This window comes from Excalfactoria chinensis, chromosome 13 (genome assembly GCF_039878825.1).
Source record: "Excalfactoria chinensis isolate bCotChi1 chromosome 13, bCotChi1.hap2, whole genome shotgun sequence".
NCBI classification, from domain to species: Eukaryota; Metazoa; Chordata; class Aves; order Galliformes; family Phasianidae; genus Excalfactoria; species Excalfactoria chinensis.
In genome coordinates this window covers 4,680,847-4,708,323 of record NC_092837.1, presented here as the reverse complement: position 1 = coordinate 4,708,323, position 27,477 = coordinate 4,680,847, and the positions used below count along the sequence as shown (strand labels likewise).

The 27,477-nt window shown below is 42.6% G+C and overlaps 1 protein-coding gene across 2 annotated transcripts in view; it reads left to right on the top strand.

Moving 5' to 3' along the window:
• The window catches only part of ADAMTS2 (ADAM metallopeptidase with thrombospondin type 1 motif 2), a 166,443-nt gene that overhangs the window by 58,693 nt on the left and 80,273 nt on the right, over positions 1-27,477 (top strand). For both annotated transcript variants that reach the window (XR_011905182.1, XM_072348099.1), the window contains exon 3: positions 3,177-3,336. Coding sequence is in view for 1 of the 2 variants with exons in the window: in XM_072348099.1 (XP_072204200.1) it covers positions 3,177-3,336 (160 nt within the window). In the remaining variant the exon portion in view is untranslated. The remainder of the gene's footprint in view (positions 1-3,176; positions 3,337-27,477) is intronic.

Genomic DNA, 27,477 nt, shown 5'->3' with positions numbered 1-27,477 from the left:
AAGGAAGGCATGAATTTGCAGAAACAATACAACACCTGGTGCCTGAAAGCAATCTCAGTTTCCTAGTGGCTTTTTTGAGATGTTCTGAGTTATACCAGAAAAAAATCATGAGGCAATTCATTCCGAGCTTGTCATATTCAAAGCACTTGGCAAAAAACATGTCAGCCTTTTTAATTATCCTACAAGACTGTTGTTGTGGTGGTTAAGAAGTAGAGAAATGAAGGTAAAGAGGTTAAACCACTTGCTTGAACTGGCAAGGAAGTGCGTGGTGGAGAAATGCAGGAGTGCCATCTAAATGGGTCTTGTATAATTGTGGGCACGTCCTTAGGCAGATGGCTTGAACTTTGGATTGCTGTAGGGATTCTGCCGTGCAGTCTCAATGAATTTTATTCCTACACTCTTAAATAAAGTCATAGTTTCTTATTTAATTCAACTTAAGACAGAAGAATAAGTTGGCTAATTGAACGAGTGTGCAGAATATAGAATCCATATAAAAATATACAATTCTTTTACAATCCAAATACACACTGTTTCCTAATACTCCTGACCAAAAATAATGGATGTGTTTCTCAGGTCTAAAGGAAAATTTCCAGCATAAGAGAGAAAATCCAAGATGAAAATGGGAGGCAATATATATATATGTATATATTTATATATATATATCCATGTTGGAAGGTTAAATTTCTCCCTTTGTAGAGAGAATATGGCCATGGGGTTATACAGACTTGAGTTGCATCCATCCAAGAAGCAGGGTATGAAGTATGAGCACCTATGTAGACCCCCTGCATACAAATGGCCAGCACCAGCCACAGTCATCGGCACCAAGTGGCAGTACTTGATGACTGGTTTTATGTCTTGGGAACCAGCCTTCATGTTTCTCCTTTGCTTAGTCATGTAGCCTGTCCTCCCTCTCAAGGGGAGTCTTCAGTCTGAGCAGAACTGAAGATATTTTTTTCCAAAACACGCATGGACTCCAAGCTGCAGCTCTAGAAGTTGCTCTTCTGAAAGCAGCAGTGGACCAGCTGTGACAGAAGTTGTCTGCCTGGTCATTTTCTTGGAAGGTTTGAACTCCTCCAGGCTCTCATGGGCACATCCCTCTGCATGTCTGTATCCTGCAGGTATGGGCTGCATTTTAAACAGTGCATGAACAATTAAGAACCAGCATTAGCTGCTAAGTTAATAATAGGTTTAAAAAGCCCAGAAATACATATAAACATGCTTGCAGTAATGCAGCTTACTTGCTAAAAGCAAAATCCTATTCTTTCATTGGATGTTCATGTCTTTCTCCTGGGCATGTGTATGGCACGTGCATTGTATCCTGTGCAGCTGAGCATGCAAGTGCCCGTTCCTTCTTCATCTTTAGTTGTGTATTTCTCACAAGAAGGCTTTAAAATTGCTGGATATAACATCCAATACCAGAAGAAATGTGTGTATATATACAGGTAAAATAAATATTAAAAGGAAAACAAAGGATAATTCAGTTCTGAATTTGTCATATACTCCTTAAAACGCTCCAGAATATCAGTGGTTGTCTCTCTGGGTTGAGCACTCCCTTGCTTGGTTTAGCTTCCTTGAGCTGCTGAGCCTGTCTCACCTTTTTTGAGCCTGATGTAGAATCTAAATTAGATAAGAAGAAACAGGACAGGATTTCAAATTCAGTTTCCTCTCTATACAGGCAGGATGGCATCGGTTTAAATTGCTTCCATATAATTTTGCTTCTTTAATCCTTCCTCTTCAATCTGTTTCTGTATACATTACATACATGAAATCTGGGACTGGAAATCTTGCCTAATGTGAGTTAAGACATGACAAATGAACCTGACATTTTTCCAAGGAGTGAACCAAAGAACATACTGTATTTATAGCGGTAGAAATGCAGTTTGCTGCTTGTAGAAGGAAAAATAAGGGTTGTATGAGAACTTTACTGCTGGGATATGGTAAGGTTTTAGATGATGCTTGTTTCAAGTGAGGGCGCTAAGTTTGAGGCAGCCAAACTGCTTTGTTTGGAAGCTTGTGGTTGGGCCTCTCCCAGCAGGGACGGGGGTCCCAGAAGCACAAATCCTGAGTTACACCCAACTGTGAGTTGTGTGTCCTCAGTGGGCAGAGTGGAAAGGAGTGTGATGAGGAGGGAGGTTCTTCTGAAGGTCATTTTGGCTTTCTCTCTATAACAGTTTAAAGTTACCTCCATATCAACTGTAAGACTTTCAGCGTACATGGTAACTTTCTGTCACTTTTAAGTCCTCAAACACAGATTTGTAAATACACCAAGAAAAAATGGACTCAAGCCAACCAGCCCTGCAGGGAACTACTGCCCACTGTATCCTGTGCCCTCGGGCAGGGCTGCGTGCGGGAGATGCATGTGGGACACCCCAGTGCCCAGCTGTCCCACCTGCATGAACACCATGAAAATACCTCTTAAAATGTTCAGTCCCTGTGGTGGTTTCCTTGCTGTGCTCAGTGCTGAGGATCGTTGGGATGATGTTCCCCTGAGTTGCTCTGTGGCAGTGAAAATCTCTGTTTTTCGTACCAGGGTGGCTGTTCTGGCTGTTCCAGGCTGCATAGGCTTTGCTCTCAGCAATGCACTTCCAGCACCTTTCTTAAAACGAGCTGTGGCTAATTCTTGAAAGAGTTCTTTTATTTTTTGTCAGTGCAGCCCTTTGTGTCAAGGGGAAAATAATCTCTGCGCTTATTTGCCTGCATGTGAGCGGTAGCACTTCTGTTCTGCTCCTGAACAGAAAGGCTGACTCTGCAGTTTTTGGCTGTGGAACTGCCCATCAGGACCAGCTTATGGTGCTGACTTGATCCTCTGTTTAGCAGATAGGAGGCACTGGAGCAGTCTGTGGCTGACAGATAGCCAAGGTCATATTAACTGGCATTGTTGCTGGTTTCTAATTGAGATGGTATTTTCTAGACAGATTCTCAGACCTGTGCTTTGCTCATCTGGTTTAAGGCGAAATCCCTTTGGTTCAGGGTTTTACCTTTTGTCCTTTCTTGTCAAGTTGCAGAAATGGAACTTCATTTTGCTCTAATAAAGAATTCACCTGGCTTCCTCTCTGCATCCTAATTGCTCTCTAGAGGACACTAATGTGTGCTTAAGCATATTGTAACTGTTTACTCACAGTGTCAGCTGTGTGTGCAGTAACACGAAATGTTCGATCTCTGCCCTTTTCCTCCAGGCTGGCATGATTCGCACGGACAAGGACGAGTTCTTCATTGAACCTCTGGAGAAGGGGACCCGTGAGGAGGAGGAGGAAGGAGGCAGAACACACGTGGTCTATCGCAGAGCAGCTGCCAAGAAGCAGCTTCCTATTGAGGATGCAGATACCCTGTACAAAGGTAAGGCAGAAATGTTAATACTGGTTGACATATAAAGTGTAACTAAAGGCACGTAGCCAATGTGGCTTGCTGACTTTTTTTCTATCCTCAAAGCGGTGTTCTTCCTGTGTAGGTAAAAAGGTAGGAAAGGAGTCAAGAACTTTAGCTGAGGTAAGCAAATACAGCAGCTAAAACTATCTCCAGGGTGATGGAGCTTTGTATGCTTTAAGGAGCTTTCTTGGCTCTAGACATAGCATGAAGTCATTGTACCAGCTGAGTTCCTGTGACAAAGCAGAGGAAAGGGGCAGTGGACAGAGCAGCATTGCATGGGTGCCCTATCTGCTCCGACAGGTAGCAGTGCTGTCTTTGCAAAGGCTGTGTTGGAAGGCTGCAGCAGGGACCCTAATGCTGACATGATACATAGGCTTCTTGTTGTCAGTGTCTTCACTGGGCTACATTTATTCCTGGTCGTGAAATAATGGCATCTTCTGATATGAACACAAAGAGCCTGGATTTATTTATGCTTCTGATTGTGGAATTTAACATAACATGTACGAAATACACAGTAGTAGTACAGGGGGAATATTAAGTCACAGCTTGAACCAGTGATTGAGCACCTGGTGGAAAAGCAAGGCTAACCCAGGTGATCGCATGCACCAAAGTAACCAGCAAGGGGAGGAGCCAGGAGCCACCCCCTTCCAGACCTCATTTATGGGTTGGCAGTGGATGTGAGGGGGGTTTTGTTGGAGGCTCCTGTGTATCTGAGAACTTCTGAAGGTAAGCAGCTTTTTTGTTTGTTTATTTATTTCTGTGCCTTCTGCTCTTATGTTTAAACAGAATGTTACACTACATAGTTTAAGACTTTGCTACCATGCTGTTTTGTTGTGCCTTCAAACATGTTATGAGTAAAAGGATCTAAGCATAGACAACCTTTCCATACAATATTTTCTATTTCTGTTTGGTTTTAGTTCCTTTTTTGCTGAATAAATAATGGCTGCAAACCTCATAAGTGGATGTTATGACAGCTGGCTTTAACACTGAGATTAACTGCGTTGTTTGACTAGAAACGAAAATCTATCTGTGTTTTTGTTCCAAATATGTGTACCAAACAGCAGAGTTATTTGTTGCTGCACCCTGGCATTATCCTATTGCAGTATGTTTTAGGTACAACATGATGTTTCTCTGTAGTAATGTTCTGGGTGATCCCTCTCTTTCTCGATATGTTTTCAAAATACAGATGTTGTGACCTGTAAAAACTCTGCAAAACTCTTGTATGTATTAATGCACCCAAACCTCATGGAGGAGCAGTTATGGAGATTAGGCTGTGAAATTGGAGTCCTAGACACATAGAATTAAGTTGGAGGGGACTCCTAAAGGCCAACTGCCCTGCAACAAATAGGCATCAATGTTAGGGCTAATAGTGTAAATGTCTCAATATGGTTGATCTGGAGACAAAAAAAAGAAGCAAACAATGGGAGCCATCTGACTTTTTCCCAGTTTGGCCACCAGAATGACTCAAGAATGTTGGGGTCAATGCAGTGCCACCTGGGGTTCTTCTGATTGCTGTTGTGTTCGTTTCAGACCACAGCTGGGGCTGGCAGGCCTGAGAGCCACAATCCCGGACTCATATGGTGGAAGTTGCTGTGTTGGTAGGTGTTTATAAAAATCATTGCAGTGTTGGAAAATATCAGCCAGTCGCTGTATTTCCTCTTAAACAAAAGACTCGATGTTATTCACACCTTATGGCAGTATTTTTGTTTTTGGATGGTAAATATTCCTCAGGAGTAGGAGTCTGGTACACAGCGAAGCGTAAATCGCAGATCAGCTCCAGTTATTGGCATGTGAGAGGAAGGCTCTTCTGACAGCCGTGTCTGAGAGTCTCTGCAGAGCACAGCTTCTTGTGGGGCTGTGCACGGACTGCCAGGTGTGACTGATAGGGAAGCTGTGCTGCGGGGCGGTGTGTGATGCTGGCAGCCTTCTGCTGCTGGGCCTCCTCGGGGCCCTAACGAGCTGTGCACCTGCGTAAAGACTGAAGTTTGTAAGCTCTGGTGCAAAGGCACAAAATAATAATAGCTGTCAGCTGGCACTGTGGAATTACAATGCAAAAACGTGGCTGAGCTCTCACAAGCATAGCTGAGCTGTAGCACTGACCGTGTCTGGAACAGCAGGTGTCTGTGCTAGGTAGGAATGGTTGTGGTTTCTTTTACTTTACATTTTAGAGGAAGGAAACAAATGCAATGAGTAATAATCTTCCCTCCTCCTGTCCTCTCTTGATTTGTAAAATTGATTAAAGATTATATTTTCTGTTTGGAAAAACAGAACGAATCCACAAATTACTGCCCTTTTCTTGATCCCGTGGAATTTTCTCTGCCTTGAACACAACAAGAAAATGAACAGCTAGTCTGAAACTGCTCTTCTCCTGTACTCTTATTAAACCTGACTTTTCACTCCTCGTTTGCTTTGGGCAATAGTCTTGGAAAGGCCGTGGTTTTCAGGGAAAAAAAGAGTAGTTTTATTTTCTAGTTTGTCTTTCTGCAGAATGCATCTAGTTTTGTTGAACAAGTGTCAGAATACTTACTGTGGGGTATTGGTAAGTGCAATGTGCTACATGTCTTCATAACACTCAGTATGAATCAATGGGCTTCCTTAAGAAGCCACTTTCAGCCCCTTCTATTTAATAAAGAAATAATAGATAAATAAAAGATGAAAAAAATAAAAGAGCGTTTAACCCATTTAGCCAACAGCTCTCCTCCTCTTCCATCATCCCTGGAGACACTGACACAGTTGCCAAGTCCCATAAATTTACATGTGATGAATTGTAATGGTTGGACTATTTTTAAAGTTCAGCCTCCAGGAATCATATAAATATGGGATGAGGTTTTTTCTTCCACTAAAGGAGCTTCTATTTCTTTTAACTGTTGGAAAAAAACTTGGTTTCCTATGTAAATATTTTAAAATGAAGAACTACACAGTATATAAAATTCCCTAAATTTGAAGATAACATCTTTCAAAATCCCATGATCTGGGAGAGGGTTGAAAGTTATGATTTTTGAATGTTTGGGCTTAGAAAGATAAATCTGAGCTTCTTGTAAAGGTTTCAGTCTCTTCCATTCTTTGTCCCAGAAATGGGACAAGCTGTTTTCACCCCAGTGAGACAAGAGGTGAAAGAACTGAATGCCACTGGACTTGGAGCTGGGTGGGTCAGTCTGCCCTCTGAGGATGTGGGATGTGCCCTTATTGTTGTGGCAGAGCTGGAGTCTGATTTCAGACAACATAGGATTTGATTTTGTGTCCATGTAAAACATCATCAAAAAATTGAAGAGGTAAGTACTTGCTTTGGCAGCCTGAATTGTTGCGTTCTGACTGGTGCAGGACTGCCTGGTTCTAGTGAGGATTGCAGCATAGAGGGAACAGCATTTCTACCTGTTTTGCCTCTGTAAACACTACGATTTGTGAATGTGCTGGAGAAACCCAAGCCTTGTATTTCAGGCAACTAAAACTATGGAGTTCAGCTATAAAAGTCCATGTGCCTTTTATATGTGACAGCTCACTACAGCTGTCCCTGTTGGGCTAATAGTTCTGGAAAGACATGTTATGTACTGGTTGATGTGTGGCAGGTATGGTAGAAATAAACCCAACTTTTTCTAGCAAATATGTTTTTACTGTTTGTGTGCATGTAATAGATTATCTTCCTCTAGATTAAAAATAGGCAGCATGCTGAAAATATCTTAGAATTTCCACTTGAATTCCTTCTTAAATAGGTGAGAAATGTTGCTTGACAGCAGTAAGGGTTCCTACATAATAGAATTAAAATTGAATAGGCAAATGTGAGGATTGTTTGCTTTTGTTGAAGCTGCATTTTTTTAACCTTGAAATGTTCTTCAGGTGTTAAGTGAAGAGTAGGAAGGAATCAATTAATGGTTATGATGAGGTCTCGGCTTTTTTATTGTCTCTAAAGATGACCTGGATGTCAGCCATCTAAACTCTGTCCCCAGCAAAATCACTGCCTGTTATCAACCGAGAGGCAACGATTATATGGAAACTTCCTTAATGTCTGTGTTCTCTCTCTCAAAATCACTGTTTAAATATGTTATTTAGAGTTTTGTTTTATTGCTTGACTGCTGAGAAACAGAAACTCGCTGCAGTTGAGTTTTATTTACTGTGTGGATGAAGGATGACCTTAGCAAAGGGCTGTTTATTACTGAAGACAACAAGGTAACTCTCTAGATGTTCTTGAGGCAGGGAGGTTGTTCTGTCTTTAACTGCAAATGAAATCCCTTGGAATGGTGAAGCCCAACCTGACAGGAGTCCCATCAAGAATGTACTCCAGGCTGACAGGCTGGGCAGGCTTGCATATCTCCTGCTGGATCATAGCTCCTTCCACAGCAGTGCTTGGGTTTGCCTGAGGTCAGATCTTTGGAGAGACAGGACTTGGTGCTGAAAGATGTGATCTTCTCATATGACCCTGCGGGGTGCTTCCTGGGGCAAAAATGACTTGCTTTTCTCTAAATGTCAACCATGTTTCCTATGTTAAGTTCAGGGTGGCTAACACCCCACCAGATGCAAGTGTACTCCAGTCAGGTACAAGGAAATAAGTTACTGCTTTTCTTCAACAGAAGCAACCACCTCCTTTCTGAGCCTGTATCTATACACAGAGCAGAGCTCCTCAGCCCTGTTACTGACACCTCTTGTCCTGCTCCCGAGAGCAATGGCCTAAAAGGGCCAAATAAAACCGTTCTCCTTTCTCATACTGATGGGACATAGTGGGGTCCTGAGGGTTTGGGAGCCAGTTGAGCAGGAGAGAAACCTCCTGTCAGTGTAAACTGGAATGACAACACACTAGAAGCTGTTGGAGAGGTGTTGGGGAGGTGTGGAGTGAAGATAAAGCGAAAAACAAAACAGAGCCCTGGTGAAGTTGTAACAGCTCAGTTGCCAGAGCTTTGCAGTTTTCAAAGATGATGTTTCAGAGGAGGACTCCTCCATCATAGTCCATCAAACTGCCAATGGCATTGATTTACTAATGTATTTAAATTACTCTTTAGAAACCAATGAGAGGCTGTTGCACATTTCTGCTGGCTTGCCTGAAGCAGCACTCGGATCAGCTGTGGGCTGGCTGGGTGCCATTCTAATTTACAGAAACTTTTCTGGTTACCTTTGCAGAGGAACTGTTCCTTCAGCAAACCAAAGTTTCTCCAAATTCAATCGATATTTCCTCTCAGAGTGTACTCCTGCTGATTAATTGCTGTTCCTTATTTTGTAGTCAGTAAGGCACTGATGAGTTTTTTTTCCTCCTTCCTACATCATCTGTGCATGATAAATATCTGTCTCTCTCCTGCCTTGGGTTTTCTCTGAATTGCACATTGCAGATTCATGGGGCTTTTCTGGGAAGAGAAAGATCGAGAATTTAGTTGTGCTTCAGGTCTTGAATAAGAAGCGAGGTTGTGCACTTATGGAAAAGTCCCCAGAGGGTTCTTAGGCCATTGGATGTCACCCTTCCCAACCACAGACGTGGCTGATGAAGCAGTTTTTTGCTGGGACAGGCAAGTAAGGAGCTAATGTGAAACTCTTGGATAAATCGGAAGAGTTATAAATGTCATAAATGTGCAATAAATCATCTGGGATGATTACTGGAATGCTAATGAGCGACACGCTTTTATATGCATGGCACGAAATAGAAGGAGTAGGCTTTTTTCCAGAGTTAATAGAACTTTCTGCTGTAGATCCATGGATTGCCCCACAGTGGATTTGCACTGTACCCATCCTGTCATCCCAACCTGCTCTAGGCAGCTGTTCTTGTGGCTGGGAATAAACATGGAATGGGGATCCCTGAATGGAACACGTTTAACAAAGATTTGTTTTCTGGATGCTATTTGAGTCTTCTCAGGGAGGAGCAATTATTGTTTTTTCTCTAGGGGCAGAAAGGAACTGTTTGTAATGGAAGATGCACGGTGATGTTGTACGTGTATCAGGGCCACCATAAACCCATTGGCTGCTTTTACAGTGGGCTTTTTTTTAAAGTTTTTGAGTGCTTTGAAAATCATGTTGTGGCTTCAAGTGATTTTTCTGTCAATTCAGACAAACCTCCAACACTTGTTTTTCCAGATGCTAAAAACCTCTTTCCAAATGTTGGGTTTGCTTTGTCATTAGATGCTGCAGTTGCTGCAGTGCTGTTTGCTTTCTGCAGGTACAGAATCCTGTTGTGCATAGCTGAAAGTGGTGGGGTAGCATGGCCATGTGTGGAGCGGCGCTGCTTGAGGTGCTGCATGCAGTGGGGGATGCAGAGGGGCCGGAGCAGAGCGTTGCCATGTGTGCTGGCTCCACTGTGGTTTCCTGGCCCCTCTTCAATGCACTCAACAAAACCACAGTCATTCCTTTAATAAACAGCTTCTACAGGAACACAGTGAAACTATATTAAGGACTTCCATTGCTATATTCATCCCTCCCAAGCCTCATTAGGCAGTTGGAGATATGTTTAGACTTTGAGGAAGCACTCACCTGCATGCTTAGCTACAAGCAGGTACTGAAGTCAAACTGATTTCAATAGCACTTGTATACATACATCCCTTGGCCCAAATGTTTTCTGATTGGAGGTGGGCTCTTCCTTTAGTGACTGAACTTGTTGCCGATACTTTCTACTTCTGATCGATGATGCATGAGTGAAATGTCATTGACTTGGTTGGTTGTGCTTACTGAAATATCTGCGATTCACTTGTATTGTTTTCCAATTAAAGAAATCGGATTCAGTTCATTCTCAACTGACAAGTTCACGTTAGCTTCTCTGCTAAATTGAAACAACATGAGAAGGCTCTGGGTGACTGCTGTAAACAGCTTACAGCTGGAGCTGAATGTACTGAGTGTTGTTAAATATAAGGAAATGATAATAAAGCTGATATTGGTCCATAAAACAAGAGCCCTCATACAAATGATTCTAGCAGGTATTTGTGAGAAGCTGTTGAAAACATGGGGAAAATGCTTTTCTGTTTAAAAAAAACCCACTTTTCTGTTAATTCAGCTCAAGGGGTGTGTGAAACTAAGCCTGACTAATGACTTGTTTATATTTATTCTTAGTCAAAGCTCATTTGTTTATAGATATGTTTATAGAGACAAAACTCTTAACAGCAGCTCTCATGAGCATTTGCTTTATTCTGCCTTTTTATACCCATCGATCTCCCAGGACTTAATGACTTTATCCTCACAACCTCATGGGAGGAATGAGAGAACAAAACATTGTCCTTTTGGACAAGGGTAATATCAACCTTGTTTTTACTGAAAGCTGGTATTGTCTTTTGCTGCTAATAGCCCACCGTCAGACCAGAGTTCATAGGAGCAGTGGTTCATAAGTCAAACCTCGCCTTCCCATGCGAGTACTGACGTGTGTGTGTGTGTGCAGCTGCCTGCAGGCGTGTGTGGAGCTTTTGCTTATGGAAATGTATGTGCACACCCACACGCTTTTGCAGTTTCGCATGGATTGGGATTTTTTCCACAAAGTGTCATCCTTGTGGGGATTGTTTATTTACCAGCTATGTTCGTGTTGTCCAACCTGCTGAGGAAGACGGAGCGTGGCAATAATCCAGCGGGTTCTGATGTCTCTGCCAGGCACAAAGGGGGAAAACTTGCTCGCAGAAAGACCTTAATATTCTGTCCTGACAACTGAATGCGTTCTGCGGGCTGTATCTCTGCTTGGGAAATGGATTCTGAAACTGAGAATTCAAAAACATGGGTAGCTTGTACCGCTTGGTGTTTTGTATGATGGGATTATTCAAACTCTGTGTTTAATAACAATATGCAAAATAGCATCTGGTGTGCGTCACCAAAGTCAGCTCGAGTAGAAAACGCCGATAAACATTTGCTGTAGACTGAAAGCGGCATAAATCTTGTTTGCTGTCCATGATAATGATGATAAAGTGGTTTGATAGGCAAAAAGCTCCAGGCATCATCAAATGGAAGCAATGGGCAAGCCCAGAGTTGTGAGGGAGATGGATATCCTTCAAATGTTGAAATTTCTGTCATCTCTTGCAACAGAGGAGCCACATGTGAGGCCTTATGAAGTGGTCCAAGGATTGAAAACGTATTCCAGCTGACTGTGACTGTTCTCAGCTGTGAACTCTGCTGCTTGATGACTGGCCATGGAAAGGATGCTGGGTGCTGCTGTGTCACACTGCTTGCAGAGGGGAAACTGGAAGGGTTGCCGTATTCTCCAATGGGAGAAATGGAGCGATCATTTTGGCCTTCTCTACAGTGATTAAATTACACAGAGGCCACTGTACACTAAGTGTGTCCCTATAAGCAAATGCTTTCTTGCACCTAAGCGTGCATCCAGTTAAAGGCAGAGTGCTTCAATGTGTCAAAGCTGCAGAGGCCAGAGGTGCACCTGTGGTGATCCAACAGTGAGCGTGGGGTGGGTGCCCACTGCACAGAGCTGTGCTGACAGCTGGAGCTGGTGTTGGGTAACAACTTTCTCCAGCCTTTTTCTGACTCTTGTTTATTTGTGTCCTCTGTTTTGAATTCTGTAAGCAATGCCTGGGGCTGCCTGGGCTTCTTAAGTAAAAATAACTTTCACTTGAAGAATAAACACCAGGAGCGCTAACTTTCATTTTGGCTTGTGCAAGTCTCCTTTCCCCAGTGCTTTCCTGCAGCTACAAAAGGATCTCAGCCCAGGAAGAAGCTGGTAAAGCTTGAGATTCAAAACTCCTGAAATGTGTGCTCTGGCACAGTAGTGAACTAAGTTCTTCTTTAAAACTCGTGCTTTTCTATCAAGCACAGAAACACTATTTTGAAGCAGCGGAACAAGTTGAAGGCAGAAGGATCTTGATGCAAACTGTGAGCCCAGACTGATCCCTCTAAATGACTGTGTTACAAAGGATCTATAATTATTTTTCCAAGTATTTGCTCCCTAGCAAGGTGCGTGGCATGAAGTCCCACGTAAGAATTTGCAGGTAGTAATAAGGCTTTGTTGTCTTGGGAGTTGTGTCCCTTGTGTTTCAGGGGGCTCTTTCTGAAAGGGATGCAGCTGGAGGCTCTTAGATGGGCAGGCAACTGAACTGTTTTATTGCTTACCTCAGTGTTGGTGGGGATCCTGCCCTCCGTTGGCTGTGTGTCTCCAGAGACACCCACTTGCCCCATCCTATTCAAAGGGCATTAAGGCTCTGCTCTTAGAACTGCAGTGCTTGTTAGTGGGTTAAATACTGTGTGTACTAGTTTTCTGCAGGTTCTTTGATTAAAAGCCTGGTTTTGTATCTTTGCTTTTCCTTTTATCTGTGAGTTTTTTGTGCAGTCACTTGTTCCAGCTCTGTGTGTGCATAGACCATCTGGCACTGCTTGCCTGCACAGCAACACGCAGTGCTTTCAAGGGGAAGAATTATTAATCACAACCTGGATGGTGAGGGGGTTAGAGATGAGTTTTATCTCAGCCCCAGAGCTGGCAGTTCTGCAGGTAGAAGGTCTCTGTGGTGCTGTGGGGTGTGTGTGTGAGGAGAGGAGGGCAGTGGTGAAGGAGGACACAGAGGTGTGAGAGTCCCTTGGAGCTCATCCTCACCCCTAGCAGTGCTTCTCACTTGCAGAGCCTGGTGGGATGTGGGCCACCGGCCCCAGCTCTGCTGGCCTTCAGGCAGTTGTCCCTGGAACAGGATGCATTTCCCTGGGCTTTGCTCCATAGGGCAGGGTTTGCCCAGTACAGATCATCATGTTTAAAAGAAACTTTTTGATTGAAAACTGTAACACTTTAACATTCCTTCAATATTCATAGCTTTGTAAAAATTGAGGTGATTATTTAAAGAATGTTTTAGGAAGGATTCTTTTATCTTAAGAATGAGTCAGACATGAGACTTGCTCAGTCCTTAAAGTAACCTGAAAAGAAATGCCTCGTAGTAGCTTCTACTTACTGCTGCTTTTAAATTCACAGTACCAGATATCCATGTACTTCATGTCTGTGTCTGTTTTCCTGTCAAGAGTTTTTTTTTCCCTGTGGTACATGAAGGGGTACACCAGTTGTTGGAGGTGCTTAAGGTGTCTGCTGGCTCAGTGTGAGGCTCAGAGGAGTGTGGTATGCCCTGGAGCTGCTCCTCTGGGATGCACATCTGGTGCCTCTCCTCCAATAGCCCATTCTTCACAGGGAAATCAGGAAAGAGAGAGAGAGAAGGTTCACTTGGTGAAGTAGATTTTTTTTTTTAATTATTATTATTATTATTATTTTTAATTTTAAAAGAAATATGAACTCTCGTCTTCCATTATCTCATGATCTTGTTTCCTCTGCCTGGTTTCTCTTCCCCCTCCTTTTATCTCAGTGACTGTGTGCTTCAACGTGCCCTGGGGTTTTGAGCAGGTCTTTGCATGTGGCAAGCGGTGACATTTTGAGAACATCCTTCTGTCATAGGTCAGCACATCCAGGTTGCTTCATGTGGCAGCATCTGATGTAGCTGGTAGCAGTAGATGAACAGTGACCCGAGAAATTGCCCTTGCCTCGCTATTAATATGGATGAAGTTGGTAGGTACTGAGAACTGTGTCCTAGGAACTGTATTTTATATTGCTGAGTGGGCAGCAATCCTGGTTTGTCTAATCGAACGTTACTATATTATGATGTTTCAGAATTCATTCATCCTCTTGGGTTTCCTTCTTGGGCTCTCGTTTTACAGAAGAATGCTGTTGTTACAGCAATAAACCCGTTGCAGTCATTTGTCCCCCTGTGCGGTGGGGCAGTGGCTTGGTCCTCATCTCACAGCAGCCTCAGTCCTCTTGTAGCTGTGTATTCACTGCTGTCTGCCTCCTGCTGGGCTCTGCTGAAGGCCGGATGGCTGAGGATGGGGAAACCTAGCTGTTTCCCAATCCCTGCTGAGGAAGTGGTGATAAAGAGCAGACTGGAAATCATTTGCTTTAACTTTATATTCTTGCAAGCTGAAGTATTTTTTGCTTTGTTTTTCTTTAACCATAATCTCTGGAGACTTGTTAAACTCTGAGGTGGTTAGAAAAGGGCAGCCCAAAAGCTCTAGGGTAGTGAATGACCCAGGCAGCCCTGAAACACTCCTGTGTGAAGTACAACAGAAGGGGAAAACCTGTTGGGTTTTTGTTTTTTCAGACACTGTAAGGTGAATAATGTCTAGATTTCCAGGTATCTTTCTTGGATCTCACAATTACACATGTGCACAGAGACTGATTATATTGACATTTCCATGGCAACCCATTGTAGCATTTCAGATGTTGACCTGGAGGTCACATATTGCCGACGCAGAATATTTTTGGAACGCTGCTGAAATCTATCAGTCTGCTGCAAAACTGAAGGATGACAGCACAGCAACAAAATGCAGGTGAGAAAACACAGGATTTCTGTGCTGAAATTGAAGGGAATTGTATAAGCCCATAAGGGTTCTTCTATCAATGGATTTTCTGGGAGCTGCCTTTGTAATAAGGAATTAATAGTTGCTCAGTGTGTAGCATTCAGCTGAACCATGCACTTGAGCTCAATCATACTGATTTTTTTCTTTAATGGTGAGTTTTGCAGCGAGTTCAGTGAGAGCTGACCCAGTGCAGTGCAATGGGAAACACAGTGACTAAATATTGAGGAATAGCAAAATGCCTTTGTCTGCTTCAGTCTGTACCTATGATGTTTTGTAACTTACTTAGAGATTCATTAGCACACAACAGAACTGATGTACAACCTGAAGCTGCATCGATAATTGAGCATCAAACAGAGGATCTGTCTGTGTGTGTTCCCAGCAAAACCACTGCACACTGTTCATCTTTTGGAGACCCCTTTTGTGTCTGCTGGGAGGCAGACACATCATTCATGGCTTACAAAAAACTTATTGGAACCCACTGGTAAACACTGTTGCTTTCCTTAGTTTTACCACTCTATTCCATGCACATCACGTGCCTTCATGTGCTGTTCTGCAGACCTTATAGTCACAACAGATGTGCTTTCATCACGTAGCTCATGGCTTGTGGCTGTCGTATGCCCTCATGTCACATGTTTAGCATGCAGCCTTGTTCTGCCTTGCACTGTGGACACTGTGGGTTGTTTCTTTTCCCTTTGTCATTATTCTTCCTCATCTCAAGAAACTCGAATAGTTTTAAGAAGTTTGACCAGTTTGTCCTTCATGGATCTGATAGAAGTTTCCTGATCATAAGTAACCTAGTTACAGTCCTGGGGTTTTCAGTGCTTGCTATTCCTTTTTCCTTTAAATGAGTGCAGCCTTTCTTCTCATCACCTGGGCAGGTGTGCCTTCCTCCAGTCTTTGGTGTGGATGCAGTTGGAGCTGGAATGTCAGTTCGTTAAGCTTTATCAGTGATAATCATGCTTCCATTCCTTCCTGATGCTTTCTAATTGAATTATTTTCTAAGTTTTCCTTGTCCAGCCCTATTTTGAGAGATGAACTTTGATGTCCTTGATCTCATTATTCTGTTCATATTGTTTTAATCCAATTTGCAGGACATACAACAGTGCCTTCCTTTCCCACAGTGCTTTCCAAAAATCACTGCTGTGTGTTCAAGTAGCAGTACTTCTCATCTCTTTTGTTAACATTCTGTGCTTCCAGTTTCTTTTCTCTACTTTATCCAGCTGACCTCTTTTTAACAAGCAAGACTTGATTTTACATCTCCAAGGTATATCTTGGGGACTTCCATCTTTGTCACAGTCTTTTGGGGGTCTCATTTGCCAAGTCACAGCTCCTCAGTCCTGTGACCGCTGTGTACTAAGCAGCTGTGCTTCTTTGCTCTCATTTTTTTTCCAATGTATAATCATTTGACAGCAAAACTGCTGTGATAATGTTAATGTTTTGTTAACAGGTCTGAGTAGTTCACATCCATGGGCCAATTTGCATTGAAACACAAAAACAAAAGGCAGTTCTTGCTCCACCAACCCTAAAGTCCATTAAACCCAAGCAAAGAACCTTAGAGTTCTTATTGCTGAAAAGAAACATGCTTACATGTATGCCCGGGCCCAAAGCACTGTTTGCTCTCCCTGTTCTTTCAGGAATTGTTTCCATGCATAAATACCCTTCTTGCTTCCTTTGCAACAAATGTAAAATGTTCAAGTTGTGGAGATCCCAGCAGACAGCAGTGTTGTCAGTGTCTATAGATAGGATCTCAGGACTCTGAATCTCATGGACTCTGAGAGTAGAACCAACAAGGCACTTGCATGCTTGGGAGCTCCCAGGCTGACCTCTGCATGCCCATAGCCGCTGTCCTCTCTTGCTTCTGCCCCTCGCTGTTGCCTTAACAAAGTCAGGTGAAGCCTTAATTTCATTTTACTTTTTATCCTTTAAAACCATGAAGAGATTAACAGGATGTTCCTGAATTCTGCCCAAGGGCCCAGGGTGAATTTACTCCCTTTGGGAGTGCCATGCAAACCCACACCAGGATCTGCTCTTCCTTGACAGAGCAGAAGCAAGACACATGATTGTTGCAGGTACTTTTATTGCTAGGTGCTCTACAAAGCCTTTGCTAAAAGAATATTCCTGCTTAGTACAGGGATGCATGGTGCCCTGTCCTTGGGGCTGTTGTGCTCCATTGGCTCCTAAGGGCTGGGTGGTGATGGAGCCCAACCCACCTCTGAGCTGAGGAAAAGCAGCTCCAGGGTTCAAAGTGTGCTGATTTCCTGCTGGGGGAGGTCGATGGGCAAGGTTGGGATGCAGGAAGCAGAGAGAGGCAGCAAGGAAGGAGTGCCATTTAGTGTCTGCTTGTAGAGAGATCTGCATGTGTGCAATATGTTTTGCCTTCTGCTGGCAGTCCTGGTGTGAAAAGCAGCATAGCTTAATTAAGCAGTGTCAAAAAAACTCGATTCTTCCAATCTGCCTTCCAATCTGAAGTGTTGTTCTTTGCTGATTTAGCTATATCTTGTAAGATGTCCATATCTTTATGGCAAAATGATCAAGTTTCATGAAGATTTTCAGTATCATCTGGGTTTTTATGCATTTTAATGGGACTAGGACTAATCTTGCTGTGGGAGTCGTTCTGTCTGGAATTTTCCAAACAAGGATCTCTGTGTGATTAGACTGGAGGAACTTTGCAGCATCCAAGCTATGTGGGCCATTATGTGCAGGGTGTGTGGAACTCTTTGTATTACACCACTCACCTGCCCTTGCACTGCAAACTCATCTTCTTACTGAGTGTGCTCAGGAAAGCCTATGGTGTGCTCTGCGCGTGTGAGGCAGCACTAAAGGATATTTCAAATGTATTGGGTATGTGCATGGCATCTGCAGACTCGCTTGTTCCTGTAAATGGCAGCTGCTGTGTATTTATTCTGCTCATCAAGCTCACTACCTTATGACCAGTGCTCTTCCACTAAGAGCAAAACACCAGTGGGATGTCAAGCCCTCTGGCCATATAGAAACGCAAAACAAGCAACCAGTATTACTAAATTCCACCTGGATGAAACTGGAAGACAAAGAACAGAAGCAGGAGTAAGCCTGAATGAACAAGAACTGCCAAACCTGTAGTCTCAAGGATGTACTGTTCTCAAGAGCTTTGTTAGGACAGTGTTTGATAGGAGTCAAGTTTCAGTGTTTTTTGGATTGTGTTTTGAAAAAGATAAATCTTCCTGTTCTAAACTAAAAATGAAGAATACAAAAGGAACTTGTTATTGGGTGTCGAGTTTTCCCTCAGTAGAGCTGTCTTCTCCTGAAATGTGAAAGATCCTTCCCAAATGCAAAAGTTATACAAACATGACTGAATGTGGACATGTGACTGGAGAAGAGAGCTTTTTTTTTTTACTTTTTGCTAGTTTTGCAGGAGACCACCCACAAAAGTGTGTATCTTCTTGGCTGCTTCTGCTTTTATTTTTATTTATCTTTTCATCTGGGAAAGCACAATGCATTCTGGATGAAGTCAGAGCCTATTCTGACTTTGTAACTATTCTTAGCAGAGCAGGAGTGGAAGGTAGTTTGAATTTTCCAAACAAAACGATCTATAGTTAACTGAAGGAAACAACAATTGAAAATATGATGTTGAAAGCTGGGTGTAAATGCTTTGTGGTGGAGGTGCTGAGTTCCAGGTCGGGCAGACAGGCATGCTGGCCTTGCTCTCTGTGAGCACAGAGGAGCCCTCAGTCAGACTGTTTGGTTGAAGGCACTTTCCTTGCTACAAGTTGGTGTTGGCTGAACTGGTTCCTAGCTTTGAGACAGCGGTTCATGGAATCAAAAGTCCAGTTTTGACTTAGTGTTCTCGGTCTGTTTCGTGATGGTTGGTATGCCCAAGTTTTACTCATCTTGAGAGCCTGCTTCTTTTCATTCTGCAAATTCACTCTTTTTGAGCAAATAGGCAGGAAATGTACTTAATTCCTGCGTAACCCAGAGAAACCCAGGATTCCCTGTAGAGGAGCGCTTTGCAATGGTTACAAATGATTCCTCTTTACTCTCTGCCCTGTATTGCTCTGCGTACTGTCTGAACTATGATTTCTTCTGTAAGCAAAACCTTACGAATGTGGTTAGAATGTGTTTATTGACTCTTACAGTTCAGAAGCCAAATCCTCAGATCTCTGAGGTCATTGGTTAACACTGATAGTATCATTTATCTACTATGGAAATAATCTCTCGTGTCCTTGAGTGTACCCCACGTACCACCAGTTCCCATTTTACATTGATCAGACTTACATAAAAATTCCAGAGAAAGAAATTCAGCAGTTTGCACTCGGAGCGACATTGTAGCCTAAATGATCTCACTGCTTAAAAATGTTTTCTTGGGTCTAGGTTTAATAATTTTTCACAATCTATCCTTTGTAGCCCTCCTCCACTTTCTTCTTTTAAAAAAATTCCTTCCCTTCCATGTGCCAATGTTTTCTAGACACATACGCTGTTATCAGATTGTCTTAGCCATCCTTCAATCAAGATGTACTTTTTTGTTCCCGTGGATGATTATTTTTTCCTTCGTCTTTATGTAAATACAAAAATCGTACTAATGTAACCTCCTGCAGTTAAAATGATGCAACTTCACTTGTGTGGTTGTGTAACTTAGTTCTATGGGAAGACAAAATCTGTTTAGGAGAAGCCTCCTTTATCCCCATTCCCGTGCTATTGCCTGTACCGATAACCATCATCCAGAAGGTAAGTGATCTGGGGCAAGACACCAGAAGCATGGCTTGTAGTGAACAAACAAGATTTCCACACCCTCAAAAAAAGAAGAACAAAACAAATGGGTAGGCAGCTTAGCAACATAGTGATCAGCTGAGTAAATGTGTGTCCTTGAGTGGAGTTCATGTTCTGTGGTTTGGTGGTGCTTGGAATGACTCTTATTCATACATTCATATTCCCAAATAACTCTCAGTGATTAAAAAATCCTGCCTGAACAAGGAGTTTTTGTTTTTATCAAACTGAGTTGAAACAAAGTAATATTGAAATGTAGGTTACACAGGTAATCCTGAGGTGCTGTCCTTAGGTTTGGTGTAGTTCTTCCTTTAACTAAAAGGACAGTTCTGCAGAAGCGTTGTGCCTGTTTGTTTTTGGAGTGTCATCACATCCTGATTCTGAATTAAAAAGCTTTTCAAATACAGTCAAAAGTAATTGCAAATAAGACTTTAGTAATGCAGGTGTTGAATTCCAAGTTCTGTGTCATACAGAGGATATTTAAGAGTTCCTGCGTCAGTAACTTCTCTTAACTGTACTGGTGATGGTCCAAATCTCTCCAAAGCAATTGGTTTCCTCATACATGCTGAATGTCCACTAGCACAACTGAGAGCTGACTCTTGTCCCACCTCTTTATTTAACATGTGCTAGCTATGCTCCAATAGTGGGGAGCATGTTGTTCTCTGCAAAGGAGAAAATAGATCATTGAATGTCTGTGCTGCGGTATGTACTAACCAAAACATAGAAATGGGTGCCAGAAAATTCCTAGCAATATATCCAACCTATTTCTTTAAACGGATTGCTCAGCAGTTCCCCACAGTCTTTGCCAGTTAAATCATGAATGTCAGCAGGAACTGGTGGGAACTTAACTCAATAAAAATGTAACTCTGCTGCTTAAGGTAATGAAAAATCCAGAAGTGAGTGACACTTGCTAACATCCACACGTGTTCTCCTTCATCCAGCACTGTGGTGTTGCAGCAGTTTGACAATGGGGAATAAGACTGAGTGTATCTGAGGTCTGAAGCATGAGTGTGATTCACCCAAATGCTTTGGGAATCTACATTTTGCTTAAATCATTTTAAAGTCCAAAATTGGCCATCAAAAGCGCTGCTGTGCTTCTATCCAACACTATCCAACAGGTATTACAGAATTTAGGACAATCAAATGTGGACAAAACCATGGCTCCTGCAAACTTTAATTTTCCTGGGGGCTCCCACTTGGTAGACTGGTATGCATTGTTTTTAGAACGGGAAAACTATGTCTCATGAATCTTGCTAAACTTTTCCCTTATTTGTTGGTATGGAGGTGGTGGCTCTTGACAAAGCAGAGGTGCGCCCAAGAACTGGGGAACTGCCCAATAAAGCTGTGAGGCCAAACAGAAGGCAGAGAGACGATGCTTGCTCTTGGGGCCAAGGGAGTATGAGCAGACAGTAATGAAGGAATTGTGGATGCTGTACACCACATTGCCAACATTGTTTATTTGCTTCTTTCTCTGTTTTGTTGTTAGTAATGCCAGATGTTCTTGGGGTTGGTGTGGGGTCACTGTGCCCAAAAGATCCAAGTCTGCATCTCAACAGCAATTCTGCTGTCCTCAGCCATTGCCAGAATAGATTCGCAGGGTCTTCAGAAAGAGAAAACAGAAATATGTTTCTAATGACAGGAAATATTGAAGAAAGATCCCAAGTAATGAATCCCTTCATGTTTCCAAAAATGGCCCAGTAAAAATCTTGGTGCTCAGTGCTAATCATCTATTAAGTTTGATATGTTTTGATGTAAGTACCTTCTGTTCCTCTTGGACTACTCAATAAGTTGGCTCTATTGCACTGATTTTGAGAACCAGCTGTCCATTTGTTTGGTGTCTCTGGCCTCAAATTGATTCATCTGAGGGTACTTTATAAATAATAATAATTATCAATAAGAAAAATAGAAATATGAATGTTGATAAACAGTTCTACATCTGCATTTTCTCCCTGTTTACGATGTGCACCAAGAAGTTCCTGCCCCAGGGCAGCTGTTCTGACCATAACAGTCTCAGGGGTGCTGACTTGGGCAGCTGCCCTCCATGTAATGCTGGAGGGACCTACCCCTATCCCTCCAACCAGGGTTTCATGCTCCATGTTTGAAGCTGAGTGTGAAATTTTAATTTGTGCCTGTCAGTCTCAAGTGAAAGGAAAAGAGGGGAAAAAAAACAACAAAAAAAGAAAAAGGCATATGATAAATTTCACACTTTGCACTGAACAAAACAACACAGCACTTTCCTTCTGCCTTCTCAATGAATCTCTGTGTGGGCAGCTTGGAGCTGGCAGTTCATCTGTGGGGATGGCTGAATTGGAAGTGGAGTGGGTAGTATCACCTACCGTTGAGTTTACATGATGTTTCCTCTGATTAAATTGTTTTTATTTTGCTGAAATGTCCCCAAACTTTACTGCTTTGGGCTGTGGTTCTTTATGTCAGGTGTCTGTCAGGACCGAGCTACAAAGGAAACTTCATGATGGTTCCTGAGATTATTCCTTCCATAACCTTCCCAGACACCAAGGTGAGACTGATATTCCTGTAGCTGCCAGGATTATCTTTCCAGCCCTTTTTGAAGATGGGTGTCACATTTGCCAGCCCCCAATTCACATGACATCCCTGGTCAGCCAGGACTGCCAAAAAAAGGAGAGTGGTTTGGCAACCACATCTGCCAACTTCCTCAGCACCCTAGGGTGCAATTCTTTTGGCCCCGTGGACTTGTAAGCATCCAACTTTCGGAGCAGTCCAAAACTATCTCATCATGGATCATGCAGGACTTACTCTGTTCCCCCTCCCCATCTACCAAAGCAGGGGGCTGTGTTTCCAGGGAGTAACCAGTTTTGCTATTAAAGGCTGAGGCAAAGAAGGCATTAAGTACCTCAGCCTTATCCCAATCCTTGGTGATCAAGTTGCCCTCAGCACCCAACAAGGGATGGAGATTTTCCCTAGCCTTCCTCTTGCTGTTGATGTGTTTATAAAAGTATTTACTGTTATATATGTTTTCATAGCCCTCGGCAAGAAAAGAAGGTTTTTTCCACTCTAACAGAGAAGGGAACAGAGTAACCAGTGGTTGGAGCATAAAACTTCCTTCTGTTCTGCCTGGCCCACTGGAGGCACCTCTGGTTTCTTTTCAGCCATTTAAACATTCAGAGCACATCTCCTGTAATGGCAATTTACAGATAGAAGTGTTCGAGGCTTTTGAAAAATCAAAGGCTGACGTTTCAAGCCAGATGGCTACTAAACGAAGAGCACATATTTAACAGTACCCGCAAAGCGATGTCTTTGTGGTGTCTGTGATAGAAGGGAGTTCAGTTCTCCTTCATATCCCCAAACATTCCTTCCCCTGACACTTCTGAACACACTTTTAATCTTCTGCAACATGTACTAAAGGAACTTCCATAGCAAATTATTCACTATGTTCTTCTGATTCATCACTGCACATGCTTATAGTTTGTGTGCACAGGGATTTCATTGCAAAGAAAGTCACAATGAGCATCTCATTAAAGCCTGTATGATAATGCATGTGCATGGGGGAGTGTGGTTAAGGTTGTGCAGACATTAATTATAGCATTTCCCAGTAAGCAGCCTTCACAGCTGAGACAACCTTTGACACTTGACTGCTTCAGAAATGCTATTTAAAGGTGAGGTTCTGTATGAGAGAGCTGAAGGACAGCCTGTGCTTATTGCTGCTACCTGCTGGAGTTGGTACGATCCAAAGTATTTTCTGATGGATAATTGGGCAGTGATTGATTCCTGAAGTGCTTCCAATGGGAGTTAATCCAGAGCTTAGGGAAATTATTGGAAATCTTTAGCATCAGACTGCTGGCAAAGGCCTAGTTCATCTATCTCTGTGCTACAGATAAGTGATATGTCTGTAATAAATGTTAGCTCAAGGTTCTTTGTTTCTTATTGAAAGAAATGTAATTTTTTAAAGGTAGTATCAAGAGACTGTGCAGAAAAATATTTAGTCATTTAGGTTTTTCTTTGCTCTGAGAAGTTTCTAGGTGTTTTGTTGGCAACCATTGATGCAGTGCTAGAGTATGGGTAGTGTTTGTATATTTATATCCTGAGACACAGAAGTATTCCAGTTTCTATAAAATTATCATGATTTTAACTTAATCCAGAATGTGCCATAAGTCAGTGCTTTGAATGGCTTCTGTTTTGAGAATAGGGGTGAGAATAGACTGCAAAAGTAGTGTGTGCTGTGCTGGGCAGAGCGAGGCATGGTGATGTGTTGCTCAGGTAATGACTGTGTGCCACAGCCTAAGCAGTACTTTTGCAGCAGCGGCTGTAGAAATTTGCTGTAGTTGAGATTATAGAACCACTAAAAGCAGAAATCCAGGTTCTGGTTGCAAAGCAGGGACATCTGAATCACACTCAATATTCTCGTTTTTGAAAGTGTTTTGAAATGTCTTGGTTTGCTGAAAGGGGTGAGTTTTGCCTTCAGAATACAATGCGCTGCAACCAGAGATGGGAGTTCAGGCATTGCATCAGGATGTGGCCTTGTGCAATGCAGTTTTTTTTTCTTGCTCTTTTTAGGCAAATTCTGCAGTGTTTAATTGGATAAAACCTCTGTTGACATTGCTAGGTTTACTTGATCGAGGACTGTCAAAATTGGCCCTCAGTCACACTTGTGAATAAAAACAATTGCAAAGTACTAACATCTATCCAGTGAAAGCAAACACAGGCTGGACAGAGATCATCTGTTCCTGTTTATTCCCTTTCACATCTTGTTTTGTTGCTTATAAAAACTGGGCAACCTTTACGTATTGGAGCTCTTAGACAACAAGTTGAGCTTGTCTTTGGTTCCTAGAGAAAACATGGCTGTTAAGTGAGCAAGGGGGTCTGCAAGGAACTTGTCCTGTGCAGGGGCAGCTGCAGGAGCACGTTCTGCACAGCAGCTGGCAGTGGCCCTGGCCTGAGTGAAGCGCAGCTCTGTGAGTTCTGTTTCACAGCAAAGGAGTCCTTCCCTTCCCATTGCTGCCAGAGCTTTAAGTGGAGGTTAATGCCAGGTTTTGGTATTACTGTAAGATGAAAGCACCCAGTGATGACACAGCCACCCACACTGTGTCTCCCGTGCAGTCATCAGGCACAGGGAATTTCTGCTGGGAAAGGAAACAGAGCATTTAGGTTGGTGTCTTTTTCTGAATCACTGTCTGGAGGTGCTTTCTTCTCTATTTATAGGGTGTAAGGTGAGCAGATTCCTAAACAGCTCGCTGCATCAGATGCTATAGTTAGATGGTGACTCATTGCCACGGATAGTGACCTAGTTTGAGCTGTCTGTAGGGGAAGGTGTGTGAGCTGTACGGCGTGTTGTAAGAGTAACAGCAGCAGTGCCTCAGGGAAATTCTACTATATCTACATAGTATTTTTCTAGGACAGACCTTGTGTGATGGATTCCAGGATGGAAAGTGGTTTATAAAACCTAAGGTTTCACAAACTGTCTGCAACCATCTTGATATTCCTGCTGGGGTACCGAGTGGATGGTCCCTAATGTGGACCATGCAACAAATCTGTGGGTACAGATGTATTTAAAGGGCTTCCCATTGGGGTGGATGCTTGAGGTTTGTGCGGGGCTGAGCTGCTGAGCAAAGACTGTTCATTACTGAGAAGAGAGAAATTGAGCAGGAATTACTTTCCTTCAGGAAGGAATAGAGGCAAACCACCCCATCTCATTTTCTGAGTTAAAAAATAACAACAACAAAAAAAAACAGCTTCTCTTCTTATTTCACGCAGCTAATACTGCTGAATTATTAAAGCTTACATAGCCAAGGAGGTGGCTTTCTAAATGCCTGTCATACTTACCTGTAAAGAGCTATTAAAACGCTGACTGCTGAGAGTCTTTTTGTGTATCTACTAATGCAATGTGCAGCCATTAGTTGAAGATGAATGAAAGTGAAGAGGCTCCTTAGCCCGGCACCAGGTTGCTTTTAAAGACCTGCTCAAAGCATAGCTCACCTGCCATGCTGTCCAATTAATTTTACAGCTCTGTTCTCCTGCATGCCTCCTGGTGGAACAACCAGTTGACAAATGGCAGGAGCCAGCTAAGCCCTTACCTTCCCTTTCATTTTGCAAGAAACTCATTTTATTGGCTTTATTTTTCTCTCTACTTGCACTGCAGCTTCCTAAGTGGAAGTTATTTCTGAGGCCATCAGACCACCAGTTTGGAAATGGGAGGGCATGATTGCTGTGTCCCCATATCTTTCCCTGTGTGCATGAACACAGTGAGACAATAATGTATATCCACGTAGGGCTCCAAATGAGATCAGCTTCATTGTTTTGCTTTGAATTCAGTGAAGATGTTTGATGGATTGTGATGTGTGTGGCAAGAGGATGTGTGGAAGTTGGGGAAGGCAAAACAGTTACACTTTCTATGGATGGTTTTTTGTGTTTTTTTTTCAAGTAAAACATATTTTTGTCAAGTAAAGCAACACGTGCCTAAGAAGTGAAAAGGCAGTTGAAATGCCTCTAATTTATCTACAGTTTAATTAGTGAAAATAGTGTATGTTATGTGCACAAGAAAGAGAGATGTTGGATTTCATAAGCGTTAGTATGCTTCAAGTTTTGACAACTTGAATGTAGGTTGGAGTTTCAGCTCATTAGTGATACCAAGGATGCAGTTACAGTTTCTGAGAGACAGGTAAAGTCTCCAGTGGCAGAATTTTAGGTTGCTGGCATTGGATGGATGAAAGACCCTTCCCTGGACACATGCACAGAATAAATGAGCGTTCTCAGAGAGATGAATGCACAGATGGACCATCAGAAGAGAGAAATGGCTACTTTGGTTCCCCTTTTTACAGACATTTGTGTCTGTGAAGTTCTTAGTGTGGTAGCTGCCATTCAAGGACCAAATCTGAACTCTTCTCGTCTTTCCCCACTCTGCTCACTATAAGTACAAATGAGATATATTTTTTTTCCCAGTTCTGCATTAGAATCTCTTTAGATTTATGTGTTTGGCAGTGGAAATGTTGAAGAGCTACAGGATTTTTTGGCTGTGCACTTCACTTTCACCTTGCCATCCCTCATCTCTTGTAAATAAGACATGAGCCAAGCTGCAAGCATAACAGCCAGTGTTCCTTTTGTGCTGTGGGAGAGCTTAGAGGACAGTGCTCACGTATCTTGTTTGGACTGCCCATGCTGGGCTAGACATCCACAAGTTATATGGACAAGGTTTCATCCCAGCATTTCAAAGCTTTATCAGTGTATATACTGATTCTGTGTTTTCTATTTCATCTGCTGCTACAGAATGTCAAGGCACTTCACTTAACAAACTTCTTACCCCATCCTTCCACCTTCAACCCCTGAAATAACGCTGAATGCCTCTTTAGATCTGAGTTCAATCAAAGCAGCTTAACAGTGCACCTTGCTCTCTCCCAAAGGTGAAATGTCCTGGGATGTTCTTGTGATTGAGTCCCTTTGATGGTTCTTAGCACACAACCTTTCTCCACAGGAACAGCTTCAATGCTGAGCATCTCTTATACCAAACAGTTCACAGCGCACTGTGGAGGGTAAATGGTACTGCTTGGCTGGCTTGGAGATCTGAGAACAAACATCCTGATTATTTTCCCACTGAATGCAAACAGGTGGCCTAAATGTTTGAAGGTGGCTGCTAAGCTACAATTTTTCATCCTTTCATAAAGGCCTCAAATTTGAGATCTGCTGAGCAATGCTTTTGGCAGAAGCCAGGCTCCCTGCAGCATTTCAGTTGGGCACCAGGATGCAGTGGTTGTCTGCAAAGATCCCATCTGCTGAGGCTCTGCTTGCATTTTGAGAGAGAGAACTATTTTCCCAGACGTGGTGTAAGACACCGTCAAGGCTGTAAATACATTTGGTTTAAGACTAAAGAATAGCATCATAATAATTAAGCCAACTGTCCTTTATCATGAGAGGGTGAGTTTTTGTTTCAGTTACTAATCACACTTAGATCTGTCTTGGGTCACCAGCAGATGATTAGGTTTTCCAATTTGTTTATTTGTTCATTTCCTTAATGAACCTTATAGTACTGTAACTTTATGCTTTTCGTAACTTCCTAATTTAAAAGAAGGCACAAATCAGGCTGAAATGGGCAGAAAGTGCACACTAAAAATAGTCTTGGATGTG